The sequence below is a fragment of the Lissotriton helveticus genome, chromosome 10, assembly GCF_964261635.1.
Source record: "Lissotriton helveticus chromosome 10, aLisHel1.1, whole genome shotgun sequence".
Lineage (NCBI taxonomy): Eukaryota > Metazoa > Chordata > Amphibia > Caudata > Salamandridae > Lissotriton > Lissotriton helveticus.
In genome coordinates, this window is record NC_136071.1 from 1,041,107,046 (window position 1) to 1,041,126,168 (window position 19,123).

General features: G+C 40.9%; 1 protein-coding gene across 1 annotated transcript in view; it reads left to right on the forward strand.

Moving 5' to 3' along the window:
* The window catches only part of MALRD1 (MAM and LDL receptor class A domain containing 1), a 2,679,189-nt gene that overhangs the window by 213,690 nt on the left and 2,446,376 nt on the right, over positions 1 to 19,123 (forward strand). Inside the window, exon 5 of the mRNA XM_078663745.1 lies at positions 15,605 to 15,701. Within this exon, the coding sequence (XP_078519871.1) occupies positions 15,605 to 15,701 (97 nt within the window). The remainder of the gene's footprint in view (positions 1 to 15,604; positions 15,702 to 19,123) is intronic.

The window sequence follows — 19,123 nt, forward strand, 5'->3', positions numbered from 1 at the left end:
TGCCTAATATTCCAGCATGTCTTTTATAAAACCGGAATTATTTTTTTGTTGTTGTATATCTTTCATAAAATTTACAGAAAATTGCAAAGTGTAACATGGATTGTCCTCACTTGCTAACGCAAGGACATGGAATATTACCTAGGTTCTGCACGTTGCCTAATGGGAAGCACAACAGAATTTGGCTGTGTCTGCCCTGAAGTGAAATAATATATAATGGGGCATATTACCAACAAATAGCGATATTTATCGTTAAGTAAGGTTAGCGGCAATATTTTTATCGCCATGCATCACCAGTTTTTATCGCTGAGATAACTTGCTATTAGCAAGGTTTATTTCAAAAGCGAGAAAAATCAGGCGAAATGCGTGGATATCGCTGAGAATACAGCGATATTCACACATAGTGACGAAATGCTCTTAGCCATGTTATCCACCTCCCATTGGATAACATGGCTAAGAACTGGTCTGAGCAGGCGTTGGTTTTTGGCGACAGCGGGAATATTTCCATCGCTACTCCTGCCTTGCTCATAGGCGATAGCGACGTTAGCGACTGCTTTCAGTTGCTAACAGGTTGGGTACGCCCACTTTGCATGTCATTAGCGATAAATATCGCTGACATGCAAAGCGTGCCCCATACCGCTCGCTATCGCTTAAAAGCTGTCGCTAACATCAGTTAGCGACAGCTTGCTAATAGAGCAATAGAATTATCGCCGCATAGCGGCCGAAAACGGCCGCTAAACCGGCGATAATTGTCTATCGCCACCCTTGGTAATATGCCCCAATGTTCCCAACACCCACGCACAGAGATAATTAATGGTGCTGTTTTGCACAATCCTGCTCTGGTAAACCTTAGCATTTGTTTTCTTCTCTTCCCTTTTAATTAATTGGGAATGCTCATAGTTATGCAAAGCTTGTTGGACATGCTTTTGACTAAAGGTGTTACAAAATTCAGGCTCCTCAAAAGTACACAGCTGCCCAATTCTAGAACATGCACTTTTTACATAGGCTAACCAGTGAATTCGCAAACCATTTTCACAAGAGAGACATTCCAAAATAATTATCCCCCTTGATAGACTAGGCTCTACATTTCTCCATATGGCCAACAATAATAGTGCAGACTGCACCCTGATGCAATCTTGTAAGAAAGACAAACCCAACTCTTCGTGGAGGACTAAACTAGGGGATGAAATGGGGACAGAAAGGAGTCTCGTACAAAGGCGCCTTTTTTCACACTATGTAGTCTCACAATTTGAGATGCCCCATACTATTGGGTCTTATAATGTGCAATAACTGGAGAACGAGCCACCCCATAGGCTGTGGGAGGCTATATAGCAAACCAATTGCACTTGACTGTTTTACTCTGCGCAGTGCAATGTTGGACACCCAAGAAGAAGTAGGAAGAAAAGGTGATCCCAAAGTAACTAACAATGTTTGTGCTACTCAAATGATTGGTTCCCAGAGATAGGGTAGTGAGCTGCTTACGCTTTGGGCCCTGCCATAAAGTGTGATTTTTTAGCATTTGTCTGTAAATCTAGAGTGGCCATGAAGTCCACAAAAGCAAGCACCGGAAGGCACAGTGCCTTAGGCATCGGCGCCATAAGCACTGCATTGTCCACATACAAGAGAGTGGGTAACAACAAGCCTTTAATTTTGGGTATATCCTGGGTGATAGTGTGCAAAAAAAGGTATAGTTCATCAATATATAAAACAAATAAAAGTGGGGCCAAAACATACCCCTGTCTCACACCGATGCACATTCATATCCCCGGATACTTCTCCTTGTCTGCTAATTCTAATTCTTGCATTCATGTCTATGTGCAAATACGCCAAAAGTGCACCAAAGCTTCATCCATCCCACGCAAAATAAGCATTTGCAAAAGCCTGGAGCGGTTAACACAATTGAAAGCGGAGGATAGGTCCATAAATGCCACGTAAAGGTTTAGCAACAGTATATTTCCCGAGCACCAGGTTCAGATTTAAACACTGCTCGATTGTTCCCAGTTTATTTCTAAACCCATACTGACATGGATAAAGAACGATTCAACTTGAATGCACTTGATTTTATTGAATAAAACCTTCCCCAGGATTTTACCCGTGTTATCAATTAGAGAAAGGAGATGGGATCAAACACCTTTTTTAAATAAAGGTAATATGATAGATATAGACTACGAGGCAGGCAGCGAGGAGTGAGCTAGATTGTTAAAAATGTTAGTTAATAAGGTGCCCGGAAGTGAGTATTACATTTTATTACATCGATTGGGACATTTTCGGGCCCTAGCGACTTACCACTAACGCTTTGGTTGATTGCACCCTCGACTTCACATAAGCTTGCTTGGAAGCCTCTCACACTGAGGGATTTATCACGAATTCACCATCTGATAAAGGAGCTGAATAAATGTTGGTGAAATAAGACTCCCAGGTTTCGCTAGCAATATGACAGTGATTGAAGTTATGGACTGGTTTTTGCGCCTCAAGTCTGACACAGTGGACCAGAAGGATTTACAGTATTTCAGAGAAGCTACATGTGCCAGCAAATCCCACTGCTGTAATAGTACTTCCCTCTAAAGTTTCGAGGCAACCTCTTTATAATGCTTCCGTGCTGTGAAGAGGTTATATGTTGTCACAGAAGTTATGTTTAGCAATCTAGAAAACATTTCTATAAATTCTCAAGCATCTTTATTATCCATGTCCGCAGCCGCAATCTGGGAGTTGTTTCCAACAGTGCTATACTGTAACTTCATCATATAGTTCTAATGATCAACTAGAGCTCTAAAATTCTTTGTTAAAGACAAAAGGGATGCATTCTTGAACACCATTTAACTGGAATAGAAGACATAGTTTTTTAAGCCTTTTGTTTGGAGTAGGCTAAAGTAAACCAGCATTAAGGTGCTAATGCAGATATGAAATGACCTTATTAAAAGCATGTGGTGGACAATAGGGAAAAATAAAATAGGAAGTGAGAAATATGTTGCATGGTATCTTCTTAATTTTAAAATAATAAAGTTTTGTAGTATAATGTGGACTTTTAGTCATGTTGGTACCACATACTTTTATGGTTCAAATCTATTTTAGTTAGTGTAAACAATTCCATTATAACAATCTTACTAACAACGGGGAGGCTACACGTGACCCTCTCCGCCTTTGCTGTAGTATACATTAGGAGGTACAACTTAATCAAACGTACCTAAATCATTCCCAGTACACGCCATATCCTATGGAGCCATGCTGTGTGTGTGTCAGACATTTTTCAGCTCTCCAATGGGCAAGTACTACTTGGAGCACTGCTCCCGGTGCTAGGCCATTGAGTCGCCCCCTGCACAATTTAAATGGAAAGGTCAGGGGTTTGGGGAGCCCCAAGACAATGTATGCTGTTAATCATGGTAATTGCATATCAATGAATTTCAATGCTGGTTAAAACCACTTCCCAGTATTGCGTGAGCTGTGGGCAGTCCCAGAGAGAAGAAGCATTTTCCAGGGAGCCCAGCAGCTTTGCCAGCACTCTGCACTACGGCATGGTTGCCACTATGTTGTCGAACAGGAGTTAAGTACCAATAGGCTATTCTGATTTAGGCTTAAACCTATATTAACTGATAAAACCCCATGGAAAGGGAAATAGCTCTCAGCACTGTAAACATTTAAACACTGAAAAAGCACCTGCACAACCACAAACTAAATGTCATTTAAAGAAAGGAAAAGGAGAGTGAAAGAGTCATTTTCATTTCTTCCTGAAGGGGTCAGTACAATGTAACTTCGTTATACAAGATAGGAGCAAGAACGACTGTGCTATCATTATTCTGCTTGAGTTTTGTTGTTTAGGGATGTCACTAAAATATTGTTTCTTCTTCCTTTTGCTTTTTTTAACTTTTGTGATATTTGGTCTAAAGATGCAGGGGTTAGAAGCATGTTTTTGGCCTTATTTAATTATTTTATAAACTGCAGAGAATCAGTAAATATCAAAATCATATTTGATATTTTGGCTACGTTTGATTCTTTCAGTGATAGGTAAAATGGCTGGTCTCATAAGAATTTTTCCCAATATGTACCATCACATTTAACCACAGACAGAGAATGGATGAAACCTTTTGATATATCAGCCCCCTTTTCTAGTGAGTCAGTTTTGATAGTAGGTGAATTGCCAAACACTCCAGGCTTTAAACGGTCAATGCAAGGTGTAGTGGCAGGTATATTCACAAAGAGCGCTGTCACCAAGCATCTCGGATAGTGGTGAAAACATGATAACACTGTGGAAAACATGTAATGCCGTGTCATTTGGAAAGCTGCTGCAAAAAGTTTTTACCAAGTTCAACCAAGAATGGAGTGATATTGTTTGCATTTGCAAGGATTCAGCTACGTATATGAAACAGTTGTGTGATGAACTGGCAAAATAGATACCTAAACTGAAGTGCTTCCCTTTAAGAGATTCTTGCCATATGCTACATGGTATGCTGAAAGCATCTTTACCTTCTTCAGAGTTATTGAAGAAAGCTATTGACTTTATAGTTGGTTCTGGTGCAAAATTTCATTATGCATGGGAACTAAAACACAAATATTTCTAAGTTCTTTCTTTGCGTGGCATCAAAGAAAGAGTCATCCCAACTGCGCCATTTAGCTGGTGGTTCTCAATCCTAGTCCTAGAGGCTGTGCAAGCTATATTATCCATGTGGTGACCATTTACAGAATGTGTGCTTGGTGATCATGCCAAAGGCAAGAAACATGAGGATCTTTGGTGGCACTTTGCTGGTGATGTGAAAAAAAGTACACTTCTGCATTCTTGAATTTTTATAGGAAAACATGTCTGCTGTAGTGGACGCAATCAAAAACCTAGAGTCTGAAAACACCCTTGCCTACCAGGTGGTTAGTGTAATTGGTGTAGATGTGAACTATCTCCTCGAGTGTAGGATGGGCAACACTTTTAGTGACTTTGGCACTGCAACGTGTTCCATGTGCGAATGCTTGCCACAAAGCAAAGAAATGTTGAGGAGCAATTCAGGAAATGTAATTTTACAATGCATGAGAAATAGCTCACAGTGATGCATAGAAATGACCCTTCACCCACTATGGCATTTGAAGAAAATGAAGCCTTACTGTGGTAATCTGCACAAGTTGTAGATCCCTTCCCTAAAGGGGAATCAGTGTAGAAAGCAAACAATAATAAGAAACAAAATGTTCCAGAAACACTGGAAAAATACTGTTTCTGTTGTTTTTAATGGTGCACAAATGTGTAACCATTAATAACCACTGTTTATTTAATGTATTGAAATCACTGGAAAACACTGAATAAACCCCACCAGAATTTACTAACAATAGAAACTGAAAACAGGAAAGTCTAGATACAAATAGCAATTATAACAGCAGTGTCTACGCTTGTGATGTTACCAACAGTATGCCTCACCCTGCAGTAGATCTCTTCCCATTCCTTGTGTGTCAAGGTCTTTCCTATCTCCTGTTCCCATCCTTTCTGCCTTCTGCATTTCTCCTCAGTGAGGAACTGAAGTAAGAGAGCGTATAGTTCAGTGATGATACATCAGTCGTTCTCTTTGGACAGCATCCACTACTCAAATGGGGGTGAGCGATCAGTGTTTGCCCATATGCATATCCGGATGAGCGACCCAATGTTTGAGTTGCATGTAACAGAGCTGCTCCATTTCTGCGAGAACATAATCATTCTTGAACTGTGTTAGACTTGGCATCCTTGGGGTGGTCTTCCCCTGGACTTTTTGCCTTTTGCCTCTCATTGTTGCTGATGTTTTGTTGGCCCTAGGACTCTGAGTCTACAGTGAATGTGATTCTCCCCTAAACATGATGACATTGGTGTATACCTGATTGGCATATTTGTCGTACTGGTAAATGCATTGTAAAGTAGTATACCATATAGGCTTATACTACAATTGTTACTAGTGGGCTGCAGGACTGATCGTGCCACCCACAGAAGTAGCCTTTCAAACCGGTGCCAGGTTTGCCAGTGCAGTGTCTGTTTGTGCAGTTTACTGCCACTTTGACTTGCCATTTAAAACTACCTGCTAAGCCTTAAACTCCCCTTTTTGTTACATATGTTACCTCTAAGGTAGGCCCTTAGTAACACTAAGGGCTGGGTTTCATTTATGTAAAAGGTAGGACTTGCACTATTATGTTTTGCATGCCTATTGCATTTTTGATTACTGCGAGGCCTACCCCTCTCTCAGGCTAACATTGAGAATTCCTTAGTTCACTTTTAAGCTGTAATTGTTGATCAGAGAGGAGTAGCTTTTTCATGTTTCATATGTTTGGAATGGTGATGATAAATTTTCCATACTGGTTAGTTGGAGTTAACATTATTGTTTTAGAAATGCCACTTTTATAAAGTTAACAATTCTCTATACTTACTGCTCTTTGTGCCTGACAGCCTGTCTCCCATACACATCAGGGTCGGGCGTCAGCTACACTTTGTGGAATCCCTCTAGACAGCCACAAACACAGGAAGGTGAGGCTCATCTGCATTCTTAGCACTCGTCTGCATTCTGATGGGTCTTTCTGGGCAGGGAGGAATGGGAGGAACTGACACTTACACTTCAATAAGTTACCTAAGCACATTACAACATAGTGTCCTGCCCATTTACCAAGCGCGCTCCCGGTAGCCTGGCAGACAGGACTTGGTTGAAAGGGATCCTTGTGCACTTCAGAGAGTTGCTTTGAAGTCAAACCCTACATCAAACGTACTTCTGGGTATAAGTACTGGGTCTCTGACCCTCTGAAATCAGACACTTCAGGATCTTGAACTGAACCACTATCATAAGGACTGCTGTGCTGCTTAAAGGACTGGAATGGACTGCTTTTCTTAAAAGACTGCTTTTCTGCTTGTTGCCATGCCGCCTGCTACCCCATACTCTGCTGAAGGACAGTTGGACTCTGCCTTTACTACAAGTGATCTCCAAGGGCTTGCTGGCTAATCTTTCCCTGGTTTGGGTATCACAGTAATGGAAGCCTCGAACATTGAGGGCAGAAGGCTGCTGGTAACTGGGTAGTTCAAGAGCCTGTTAAAGAAGATAAGGGTAAGTACCTGGCAAAATATGCTGTTGTTGAGAGGAGAAGCCCTTCTGGACCCAGGGACTACAGAAGACTCTTGTGCGAAATCTCTGTCACCACCTCTTTAATGCCTATGGGTTGATCTAGTGTCTCAGCCTGCTGGGAGTGTGAGCCACGGTGTATGTGCAACTGCGAAGATAATCACTGAAATACGCAAGTGGCAAGTCTTGTGCCATGCATAGGGATGTATAGTAATCCTGGAAGGCGACCACTGTAGGTGCATCCCCTGTGATTTCAGTGCCATCAGTTTTCAGGATAGTTCCCACTCTCTCTGCCAGTTTCCTAGCCCTCAATCTGCTGGCCAGTAGCCTGCATGCATCTCCCTCTCTATAGAAGGTATGCTGTAGGAGCAGCGCAACATAGTCTGCCCTGCCTAGGACTTAGCTGTCAAACTGCGTACTCACTGGTTCTAATTGCCTCTAGATCCGTAGGGGGCCCTCTTTTCTTATTGATGACCTCTAGTTGCCCCACTTTCCCCTCCAGCTCTAGTCTTTTCTCTTTGCACATTCTATTGTGAGCAGCAGACGTAGCAATGAGCTCTCCATGCACCACTGCATTCAACGTCTCCCATTAGGTAGCAATTGAGGTACCAGCTTGATCGTTTAGAGCCAAAAAATCCTTAATTGCCTGGGTGATGCATTTGATTGTTTTAACATTGTAGTAGATTCTCCCTCAGCCACCATGGGGAGGGAGGCCTGGATTTTGGGTGCCACGTGGAGAGTAAGAGTTATGGCGGCATGGTCAGAGAGATTCCAGGGCTCGCTCTCTACTGCTGCAATCTGTGTTTGTGTCAGACTGGAAAATCCTTGGGATAGGTTTGAAGCTCAGAAGGGCCCACCTCTTGATAGTCCCAAACCTGAATTGATGTGATAGCACAGGTCAGTGGGATGTTCAAGTGAGGGAAGGATAGGAAGGGAACTGCGAAGAGGGAGACCTGAAATGATACAAAGAATTATACACACTCGTAATCCTTCATGTCACTACTTAGGAGTATACAGTAGGGCACAAGTGGACCAGGTTGTGAAACAACTTATACCTGTAAAGAAACAAATGAGTTGCCAGGGAAATTTCCACATTTAGTCTGTGGATCCAGTGTTGCCCGCACCAGTAACTCCTTTTCTGTTCTGCTGTGGTATAACAGATTACAGAACAGACATGTAATAAACAGGTATAGACTAACTTAATCATATAACCAACATCATGTGCATAGTTCCTCTTTCCTTTTAGGAACTTGCCCTTAATTGTGTCGAAACACAGCCTCACAGGGGTTAAGCATATTCCTATACCGCTCTTGCAATCACCCCAGTAAAGAGCCAACGAAAACAGAACAGGATGAGTACTTACATGGGTGTTTAATCACTTTTCACCACGATAGTGCACATTGGGCAATTGTGAAAAGAATACATAAACATATATTGCAACCATATGTACACAAAGCTGACCCAGTGTCTTGTACAGGATCATCCTAACAAGATGTCAGTTGGAGGGATGTAATGGAAGTCTTCCATCCACTCTTGTTATTATGCATAAATGATTACCTCGGCATGAGCAATCTGGAATGTGACTCGCCAATGGAGGAATCTTACTAATATCAAGGATTGAGGCAGGAGCACAGAGTCATGCATAAATGATTCCCTCCACATATGTCATTTGGGAATGTGACTCGCCAAAGTTGGAATCTTATTGATATCAAGGGTTGAGACGGGAGCAAGCAGTTTGTCTTTCCTTCCACATGAGCTTACTTATAGCTCACCAACGGAACACAGACTGACTTCTCAAGAGGAGATGAGAGGGTGAAAATTGATGGTGCCAACATACCTGTACGCGACCTTAGGAGATACAGCTCCGAATGACGAGTTCTCCCACAGCTGTTCTGAATTTCTGACAGTGTTGCGTGGACCGTCTTCTGGGATATAGGCAGCTCCATAGCTGCATGTCGGCTACTCAAAGTGTCATGGGGCTTGTAGTCCCTATCCTGTGCCGTAACTGCTTCCGGTGAAGGTTCTCCACTGCAGCGACACAGTTCGCGTCCCAGCATGTGCAAGTAAATTCTAGGAATCGAGCGCTCGATAGTGCCGCGCTCATGACACTTTGTATACCATTTATACCCAGGAAATAATCAAGCCAGGCATAAGTTCTACGTGCATGCGAGTAAAGGGGCCCCATTCTACCCATAGTTCTGCCTGACCTGACTTTGTCATTGTTCAGCAGTAGGTTGAGATCCCCACCAAATAATAAGATCTGATATGGGGATGTCAGCACTTCAGAAATAGCCCAAGTGACAAACTTCTCCTAATTTTCATTAGGAGAATATATGGAAGCCAATGTGCATGAGTAGTCCACCAAGTGTACCTGACATGCTAAGAGGTGGCTCTTCAGGTCAACAATCTTGCAGCTCAGCATGCCCCTAAAGGAACGTACAAACAGGATGGCAACCCCCTCAGTCTTGGTAGCAAGTAGATATAGTGTCTTGGAAAGTGTTGAGACTTCATTCTGTGCCAATCACCAGCTAACAAGTGCAGTAAGAGGCAGACATCTCCCCCGAGTGTTCCACATAGGTTAAGTGTGCCCTTTGCTTAACTGGTCCTTTCACATTTAATATGATTATGTTCTATTTCGGGTGTGCACAAAGGTGGGGTGTTGGGTGTGTGATAATGAGGGTGTGGGTTTGATATGATCTGGGCATTGAAAATTAGTCAATGTTCAACATCTGTATACAAAGGAGTCATCTGGTTTAGGCCTATATATCAAGAACAGAGTGAGTGCCCCTCCCACAAGTACCACAACAAACCTCAATTTATAATAGAACCAAAACATTAACATGGGTATTGATTTGTACCGGTGCAAATCATCAAATTCCCATGAAGGCAACTGGGTGAATGTTCATATGGTCCCATTGTGAGGCAAAGGCGCACGCCACCCTGTCAAACCCACCCCAAGAGTCAATTGGAGACTCGTCATTGCCTAGAGGAAGCCAACTTGACCCCGATCCCGGAGAGTCTCAAGTGGAGTTGTGCTGCTCTGGGTCACCTGCTAGACTGTCAAGAACTGCCTACCGCTCCATGGCCATGGTTGCAGTATCTGGTCCAAGGTTCCCCACAGGGTCCAGTACCTTATTCCACTGGTTATGCCATCTCACTCTGTAGTTACTGGGTTGAAAGGGGGAGCCCTCTGACTCTTGCTTCAGGAGATTCAGGAGGTGGCAGACTTCTGTGTGAGAATCAATTTGATGGAGCTTTGCATCCCAGCGGAAACTAAGCAGACCATGAGGCCCCGTTGTAAGAGATTTGCTTATTCTGGAGGAAGATGGAAATTGGTTGAAAGTCCCAGTGCTTTTGTAGAGTCCCAACTGCCAAGTCCTGATACAATGTAAATGTGTGGCCTCGAAACTGCACAGAGTGAGCAGCCCAAGTTTTGCCTAACATGCATTCTTTTAGTTGGAAGTCATGGACAGGCAAGAATGTTCAATGGTAAATAACAAGGACCCCCTGATTGTGGATCAATGTCCTGGGTCAGGGCAAACAATATAATGACAAGTAACAACCCCAGGCAAACCAAAATTCCAAAGTGCAATGGAAACCAGCAAATTAAAAATGACACTTTACTAAAAAATGATTTTTATAAAATATCATCAGAGTATTTAATAATTTTCTTAATACAAATTACACAAAAAATTTATATATTTTCTAAAACACCATATACATAATATTTACAACAGACATGAACATAAAATTTAAAAATGATGGTAAGGGTGAAGTAGTGACGGTTTCTTCAACGCGTTTCGACACCAAGTGTCTTCGTCAGGAAAGTACCATCATATAATTAATCTAAAATTAAAATTAGAATAGACAGTCTTTAATACAGATTTTACAGACTTTTCTACCTAAGTACATTATTAATTGCTGATACATACATAGTCATATTTCTATTTTTTTTTTTAAAACCATAACAGTTTTTGAATTTACATTAGGGAGTACCCTAGAGTGGGCTTCGAGGAAACAGAATTCAAGACAGAGCGTGTAAGTAAAGAGATAGCGCATATAGGCCAAGAACTAGATACCCAAGATGAAGGTGACTGAGACTGATTCTTGCCAATTATTAGAGGATACAATTTTGTATGAGCTAACAGTAAAAATAACCGCTTGTCTATAGGGCGGTACTGTAATGTTGTTCTAGCAGCAAAACACAGGATAGGGGCTGGCCGCATTTCGATATCCATTTTGTTCAAGGCAAAAGTGTCTTCTGATATAGAAGAACTAAACATCAAGGTGCGCATGTGCCAGTGTTATAAAACCTTTACACAAATTATATTTATAACCCCGCTTCAATTATGCCTGCCAATTGACTAGAGGTAGAGAGAACAATGATGCGATACTATAAGTTAATAAGTGATCTCACCTGAAAAATTGAACTTACGGCACTGCACCGTCAGGTTCTGATTTGTCTTAGTGATATTTGTGGTAATGGGGCGAGCGTGTCAATCACTATGAAAACGCTAAGATCAAAAAGACATGATTGAATAAAATTTATATAAAAGGCAAGAGGGGGGAAAAAAGTTTGTATTGTCCTTACTACAGGGACAATGTGGTTAATAAAATTCAAACATTATCCTAGCGGAGAGCAAATAATAAAATAGAGTTTGCCAATGGAGTCCCCTATTATGTTTAGACAAATATCTTGCACACTGGCAGGTCACTTCATATTGAGCAGAGACATTACAGATTAACAGATGCACGATAGCACCATGAATATTATCTGTTAAGGTTAAACAACAGTGCGTATACAAGATGGAGAAATTAACCCAACCAACTGTGTTAAGGTTGCATGAATTAAATTAGCACATACCTAAATATATTAGTACGGAGATTCCGCTGTTAACGGGGCTGGTCGGACATTCAATTGTGCAGCACTCAGGATGTCGTTTTAAAAGAAGGGCACGAATCTGGTAAGGAAAACAGTGCGCCAGTAAGTAACTAGAAAATTAACCCAACCAACTGTGTTAAGGTTGCATGAGTTAAATTAGCACATACCCAAAATTATTAGTACGGAGATTCCGCTGTTAACGGGGCTGGTCGGACATTCAATTGTGCAGCACTCTGGCTGTCGTTTTAAAAGGAGGGCACGAATCTGGTAAGGAAAACAGTGCACCAGTAAGTAACTAGAGTAATGGTTGAAGGCGCATTAGCTATAAACATCAAGGGACCTACAGTTTACATTATAACCTACCTCTAATAGGCCAAATAGACCTTTGGAACTTTTATATATTGCCGAAATAACAAGGATCTGCGCGGTGATGAATAGCGGTCAGCCTCACTGTTGGCAATTTCAAAGCGTATCTGTTTGAAATGGAGCACAGAATATATTAACAATGAGGTCTTACTAATGAACAGGGTTACTGTTAGCTAAATTTGACACGCTCGCCCCATTACCACAAATATCACTAAGACAAATCAGAACCTGACGGTGCAGTGCTGTAAGTTAAATTTTTCAGGTGAGATCACTAATTAACTTATAGATTCGCATCCTTGTTCTCTCTACCTCTAGTCAATTGGCAGGCATAATTGAAGCGGGGTTATAAATATAATTTGTGTAAAGACACTTTTGCCTTGAACAAAATGGATATCGAAATGCAGCCAGCCCCTATCCTGTGTTTTGCTGCTAGAACAACATTACAGTATTGCTCTATAGACAAGCGGTTATTTTTACTGTTAGCTCATACTAAATTTTATCATCTAATAATTGTCAAGATTCAGTCTGAGTCACCTTCATCTTGGGTATCTTCTTCTTGGCCTATATGCGCTATCTCTTTACTTACACGCTCTGTCTTGAATTCTGTTTCCTCGAAGCCCACTCTAGGGTACTCCCTAATGTAAATTCAAAAACTGTTATGGTTTTCCCCAAAATTATTAGAAATATGACTATGTATGTACCAGCAATTAATAATGTACTTAAGTAGAAAAGTCTGTAAAAATCTGTATTAAAGACTGTCTATTCTAATTTTAATTTTAGATTAATTATATGATGGTACTTTCCTGACGAAGACACTTGGTGTCGAAACGCGTTGAAGAAACCGTCACTACTACACCCTTACCATCATTTTTAAATTTTATGTTCATGTCTGTTGTAAATATTATGTATATGGTGTTTTAGAAAATATATGCATTTTTTGTGAAATTTGTGTTAAGGAAATTATTAAATACTCTGATGATATTTTGTAAAAATCATTTTTTAGTAAAGTGTCATTTTTAATTTGCTGGTTTTCATTGCACTTTGGAATTTTGGTTTGCCTGGGGTTGTTACTTGTCAATATAAACAGGCAAGAATGTTCGGCAGGCAGGTCCAATCCATGCACTGGAGGCTGACCCTATTCACTCTATCAAGTGCAACTCCCAATCTACTTGGGTGCCCAGTATCTGCAGCAAGAGCGCCGTCACTTAGGCCACAACGTCCGATCCTTCCACCTTGCTCGGCACTCTGCAGATGTGAATGTTGATCCTGCAGGAACAATTTTCAAGATCTTCAGAGTGCTCCTGGACAGCTGCCTAGTGCTCTCGCAGGCAGAGTAGCTCTTTCTGCAGGTATTCCATCTCCTTATCTCGACCTGTCTCATGTTTCTCTAGGGTGGAGACACTATCACCCATATATGCAACATCGCATCTGAACTCTTTGAGCTCCTGGTCCAATTCTCTCTGCACTGCTTGGATCTCTTCACGTAGGAATGTGAAGAGCACTCCCATAAAGGATCTTGAAGGGAGGCTTATTTTTCTCCCCCTTCAAGGAGTATTGCTGGCTTTGTTTGCTGCACATGCTCTTCGGCCAAGGCACCAGTTGACCCCGTGAGCATGTCTTTGAGCGAGCGCTTCTTTTCTGCCCTTGCTGAGGCCATGGCGTCTTCCATATATGGGGTGCGTAGAGCCCTCCGTCTTCCGTCTTCCCTGGCTGGAGCCCTCGGGGATCTAGCACTGCATGTCGTTTGTCGCCGCAGACCTGTGCCACATCGTCCTGCAGAGTAGCCCAGTTCTGGCAGTCAGACCTGTGTGTGGATGACAGGATGGGACACGAAATGCCAGCTGCTGTACAGATGAGGGATGTATGCCTCCCTGCTGACCTATGCACATTGAAGTCGCTGGCCCCGTTACCAGATGAAGGGCCCCTGAGCATGTGCCGCACTTGGGGCTCACATGCTGCCATGACCTGGCAGTGTTGCACAATAGCATTCCAGGGTTCATCTGTCGGCCACTGGTCAGCCCATTTGCGGCAGTGAAGCCTTACAGAGAATCCCCCGCCCCCCAGGGCTGAGCTGGTCTGGCTTCGCCTGACATTTTCACAATTGCTGTTTTCGATCGTCTAAAATATTATACCCTGCATACCTTTTAAAAGACTACATTCAGAGGTAATTTATTAAAACATGTTTTAAAGAAGGTAAAGTAGCATATTTACTTTTCTTGCCCAAATGTGTTGCCATTGTTTCTGAATGCTTTTTTTTGCTGGCTTTAGGACGGTATGCAGTTTACCATGTGTTTCCCCATACTTATGTGATGTACATTTGAACTCCCTGTTTGGCCTATTTAACTTCCATATAAGCCATATAAACGCAATTAGGGGCTACATTGTATATTTACACCACCCAAATGAATGACAAAATATATGACCTGTCAGGAGCACCTTAGTGCTCTGACTAGGCTGAAGTTTAAATGCACTGTAGTGCTTCTAGGTGCCTGCACCCCAAAACATTAACAGCTCATATCCCTGGATCTACAAATTGGATTTTGGTTGTTCTGGTATAATTGTATTCACTAAAATGAACTCTATTTTTCTAAATTGGATTAGAATGTTTCTTGCGTTTTCACTTTGTTACTGTTTGAGTGCTCCCTAAGTACTTTACACGTAGCCTCTAAGTTATTCCCGACCACTTGTGTCACAAGTTTCCAGAGGGTTGCGCATTGTTTTAATTAGTGTCTTTTGTGGGTTATCATGTGAAGGATTGTGTTTAATTTTTGTCAGTGTGCGTCCACCCCTTTAAACTAATAACCCACATTCTTACAGTATGCTATCCCATGCCCATGTTTGTAACTACCTTGTGCCTGCCAACGAATGTTTATCAGTTGAGAGTGTGATGCACAGTATTCAGTCCCTCCTCAGTTGCAAAACCACATAGCATTAGAGGACTACACATTAAGGCAGTGAACGCAGAAAGAAACGACTTACGGATAAGACTAGCATGTTGTTGGTCTTAACTGCTTAACAAGAGACTAGTTATGTGTGAGCTCATTAAGTTACGCAGACCAATTTATGTGCATCACTTCTCTGGGGTGTCAGTCACAATTGAGATGGGTGGGAAGGCAGAGGGGTGTACTTATTACATTGGATCTTGAACCTGCTCCTTTGCATAATTCAAATGGTTGTTTTAGTAAACTTCAATAAGCTCATAAACTCACTATAATGTCAGCAATCTCTATTAGATGTTGTATTATTGCTCTGTTTTTCAAGTATTCTAGCACCGGATGATATATTTCATAATAAAGGTGGTATTTCTTTCAACTAGATTTTCATCCAAGGAAGGATATTTAATACGGATGGACCAAATGAAGCCATTGCCATCGATGATATATCTTTCAGTGATGGGTGCATACCTACATATGGTGAGAACCTGATTTTGATATACATTGTCGGTATTTGCTGCATGCCTCCACTGGTGTGTTGCTGAGACTATGGAAAGGAAGTTTCTCAAATGATTTTGAAAAAGTACAATCTCCTGTTCTTTCTGTGTTGCTATAGCTGTGCTTTGCTGATGGCCAAAGCAAAGAGACTAACATTCCTATTAATACAGAGATAAGTAAAGATTATTTTCTATTCAAATATGGAGGCATTCATATTCTGGGTATGTGAAAGAGTTTAGAACACTGACTGGGCTTTCGGTGGTATTGTGCATTAAATCATAACCACAAAAAGGCACTTCCGTTGGTTCCATTAGCACTTCCATAGAGACCCAATATGAGTGATGAAAAGATGGAAGTGGGTGGATTGACGTACAGTATAGGTAAACATTAAACTGTATTTCAATTCATACTATCTATGCAATCAAGAGAGGGAAAAATGTGACGTACAAGTAGAAAATGGTCGTATGATTTAGAGCACAAAACTATTGTGCTACAAAATATTTTAGCCCGCATATCGACTAACAAAAAAAATGAGGAAAAGTTTATATAGGTAAGTTTAGATTTACTATTCTTAACTCCACATACATGTACCTTGACTATATATTTATATTTATTTTGCCAAGGTAAGTAAAGGTTGAGTTACGTATAGTAGACCTTTATTTACCATATAGTTTCTATGGTGGGGGGATAGATATTCTCAATGCAATATTTTTGGAGCACAATATGGCCTACTTTATATTTCAGTATATTTTACTACAAAAACATATTTAGTGAAAATGGCATCACATCTAGATCTGCATGCTGTGCCTTAAGAATTGAATAAAGTTATTATGGAGTTTTCAATATAGCCCATATATAGTGAATGAAGAGTAAGCTATGAAACTGATTAGTCACTAATCCTTAGTTACATGTTTGGAGAGGTCAAAATTCCATGCCTAAAAGTTTGGACTGTATTCTACCATTTTAAAATTCTAAATTAATGCATACAATTTTGAAAGTAATCAACTTCTACAAAAAAAAAGGAATTCTCTTGATTCGCTTTCTTCCATCTGAAAGAAAAATGTAAACCATGGCAGCTAAACGGATTTGAAATGCTGGCAATCAGGGCAAAGAGGATCTAGCGAGGACCTCAGAGAGACGCCGAAGTGAAAGAAACTGTGGGGCATATTAGCACGAACCTCGTTAAAATTATCGCTGTTTTAGCGGCAGGAAACTGCTGCGAAAACGGCGATAATGGGCTTGCTAATATGCGTTATAGAATTCCAATAGAAGCCCAGGTTAGATGTGCAGGACATCTAACATGGGCTTCTATTGGAAATTTATAACGCATATTAGCAAGCCCATTATCATCGTTAATTTTAACGAGGTTCTTGATAATATGCCCCCAGGTGCCTGCCAGTTTCACAGTCCAAAAGGGTTAAAATCTCAGCCATTTTTGGGGGTCATTTTGTGAATTTCATTTGTAATTCCGCCTAAGGTTCCTGTTACATTCAAAGAATATGAAAAGATAAAAGATAGAAAGGTACAGGAAATGTTTTATGTGCATTTTCAAAATAACACAAAATAACTTTTAAATAGAAATCAAAGGGCGGACACAGTTGAATTTACAAAACAATCACATTACCACCTCCATGATAATGCAATAAACAGCCAAGAGACTATGGGCCACATGCATCAAGCGTTTTTGCATTCGTAAACGGTGCGAATCGCAAAATTCAGCCGTTTGCGAATGCAAAAACCTTTTTTGGGATGCATCATTTTTTTTCATTTTTCGCAATTTAAGAAATCGCAATTTTTTGCGATTTTTGGAATTGCGATAGCATTTAAGAAATCGCAAATTTTGCGATTTCTTAAATGCTGTGCATGATTTTTTTTAAATTGCAAATTCGCAATTATGAAGGGAAAAATTACCATGAAGTAAACCTTCATGGTAATTTGAGAAAAGTTTCAAAAATGCAAAAAAGTGCATTTTTGAAACTTATATTTTACACACACACATGCCCTTGGGACATGTGTGTGAGTAAAATGTACTTACGTGACATTTCATGGGAGCTGGGGGGGAATCCTTTGGACCCCCCCTGCACCTTTGAAATTGCATTCTCATTTTGCGATTCCTTAATTGCGAATTCGCAAAATGAGAATGCCTTCCCATTGATTCCTATGGGCCTGTAGGCCCATAGGAATCAATGTAAAGCGATTCCCTAATTGCGATTCGCAATTAAGGAATCGCAAATAAGGAAAATTAAGAAATCACAAAAACTTTTGCGATTTCTTGATGCATAGGAATTTGCGATTGCTAAATTGCGATTCCTTAATTTTCGCAATTTAGGAATCGCAAATTCCCACAATGATGCATGTACTCTGTGTTTGGATTACGCATGCAAAACCACTCTCATTAACAGTTCCGGATTAACCCATCTAGAAACAACTGTTGCTGACTAGGAGCAACCCCAATGAGAAAACACGCTAGCTGGCGTGGTTGAGGGCCTAGTGCTTTTTGTAAATGCAATCAGATTTATATTCTTCTGTGAGTTGGCATACAGGACCTGTTAATCTGGTTAGAGTGGTTAATTGAGATGCAGCGACCAAGTGTATGAACGGCATAAACAGGAATAAATAATAGCACCAAGTGTATCCTTTCCTACGAGAATATTACATTCATTTAAGATGTATTATTTGGGGACTTTCATTTCATGTGAACTAGCATCCTTCGCCAAAGTTTTTATCAAATCAGCATTGTATTTTTCCTCTGACAAATTCTTAAAGCCCTTTTGGGGGGGCGCTAGAGAGGGAAATACACCAAGGATGCCCTCCACTCAAAACCATCAATTACAACATAGCCCTTGGTACAACAGACACACTAAATTCTTCATCCAAGGGATACCTCATTCATCCATTCAGGGATCGTTCTGTTCTAGAATACATCTGGAGACAACTCCTATGTGTGTTCTGTATTTAAAACAAGCCCAATGCTAAGGAATCACCAGATCAAGCCACCTTGAGACTGTGTGAAATTATAATTCAAAATATAAGAAGTGCCTTATATAAGCAAGAAACCGGGAGCTGATTGGCAGTTTCTCACCAATTTGCTCACTTTGTCATCGTCATGTGTGACATACCCTACTGGCTGTGTCACACATCTCAAAACCTCCCTAGGCTCTCATACAGGGAGGAGAGGGTTCTTCATTATGAAAAGGAATTAAAAATTGAGTTGTGTGTGGCATTTAGCACCCATCTTTAATTTTAATGCTTAGACTTTTGGTTAAAAATAGACCACCATGTTTAGACAATTTTGATATGAACAGCTGACATGTTTCATTGACATCCCAAACTTACAAGGCATGAGGACCAATTTTCACTCGTATATACACCAGAACTGTCTACCAAAATAAAACAAAAGGTAG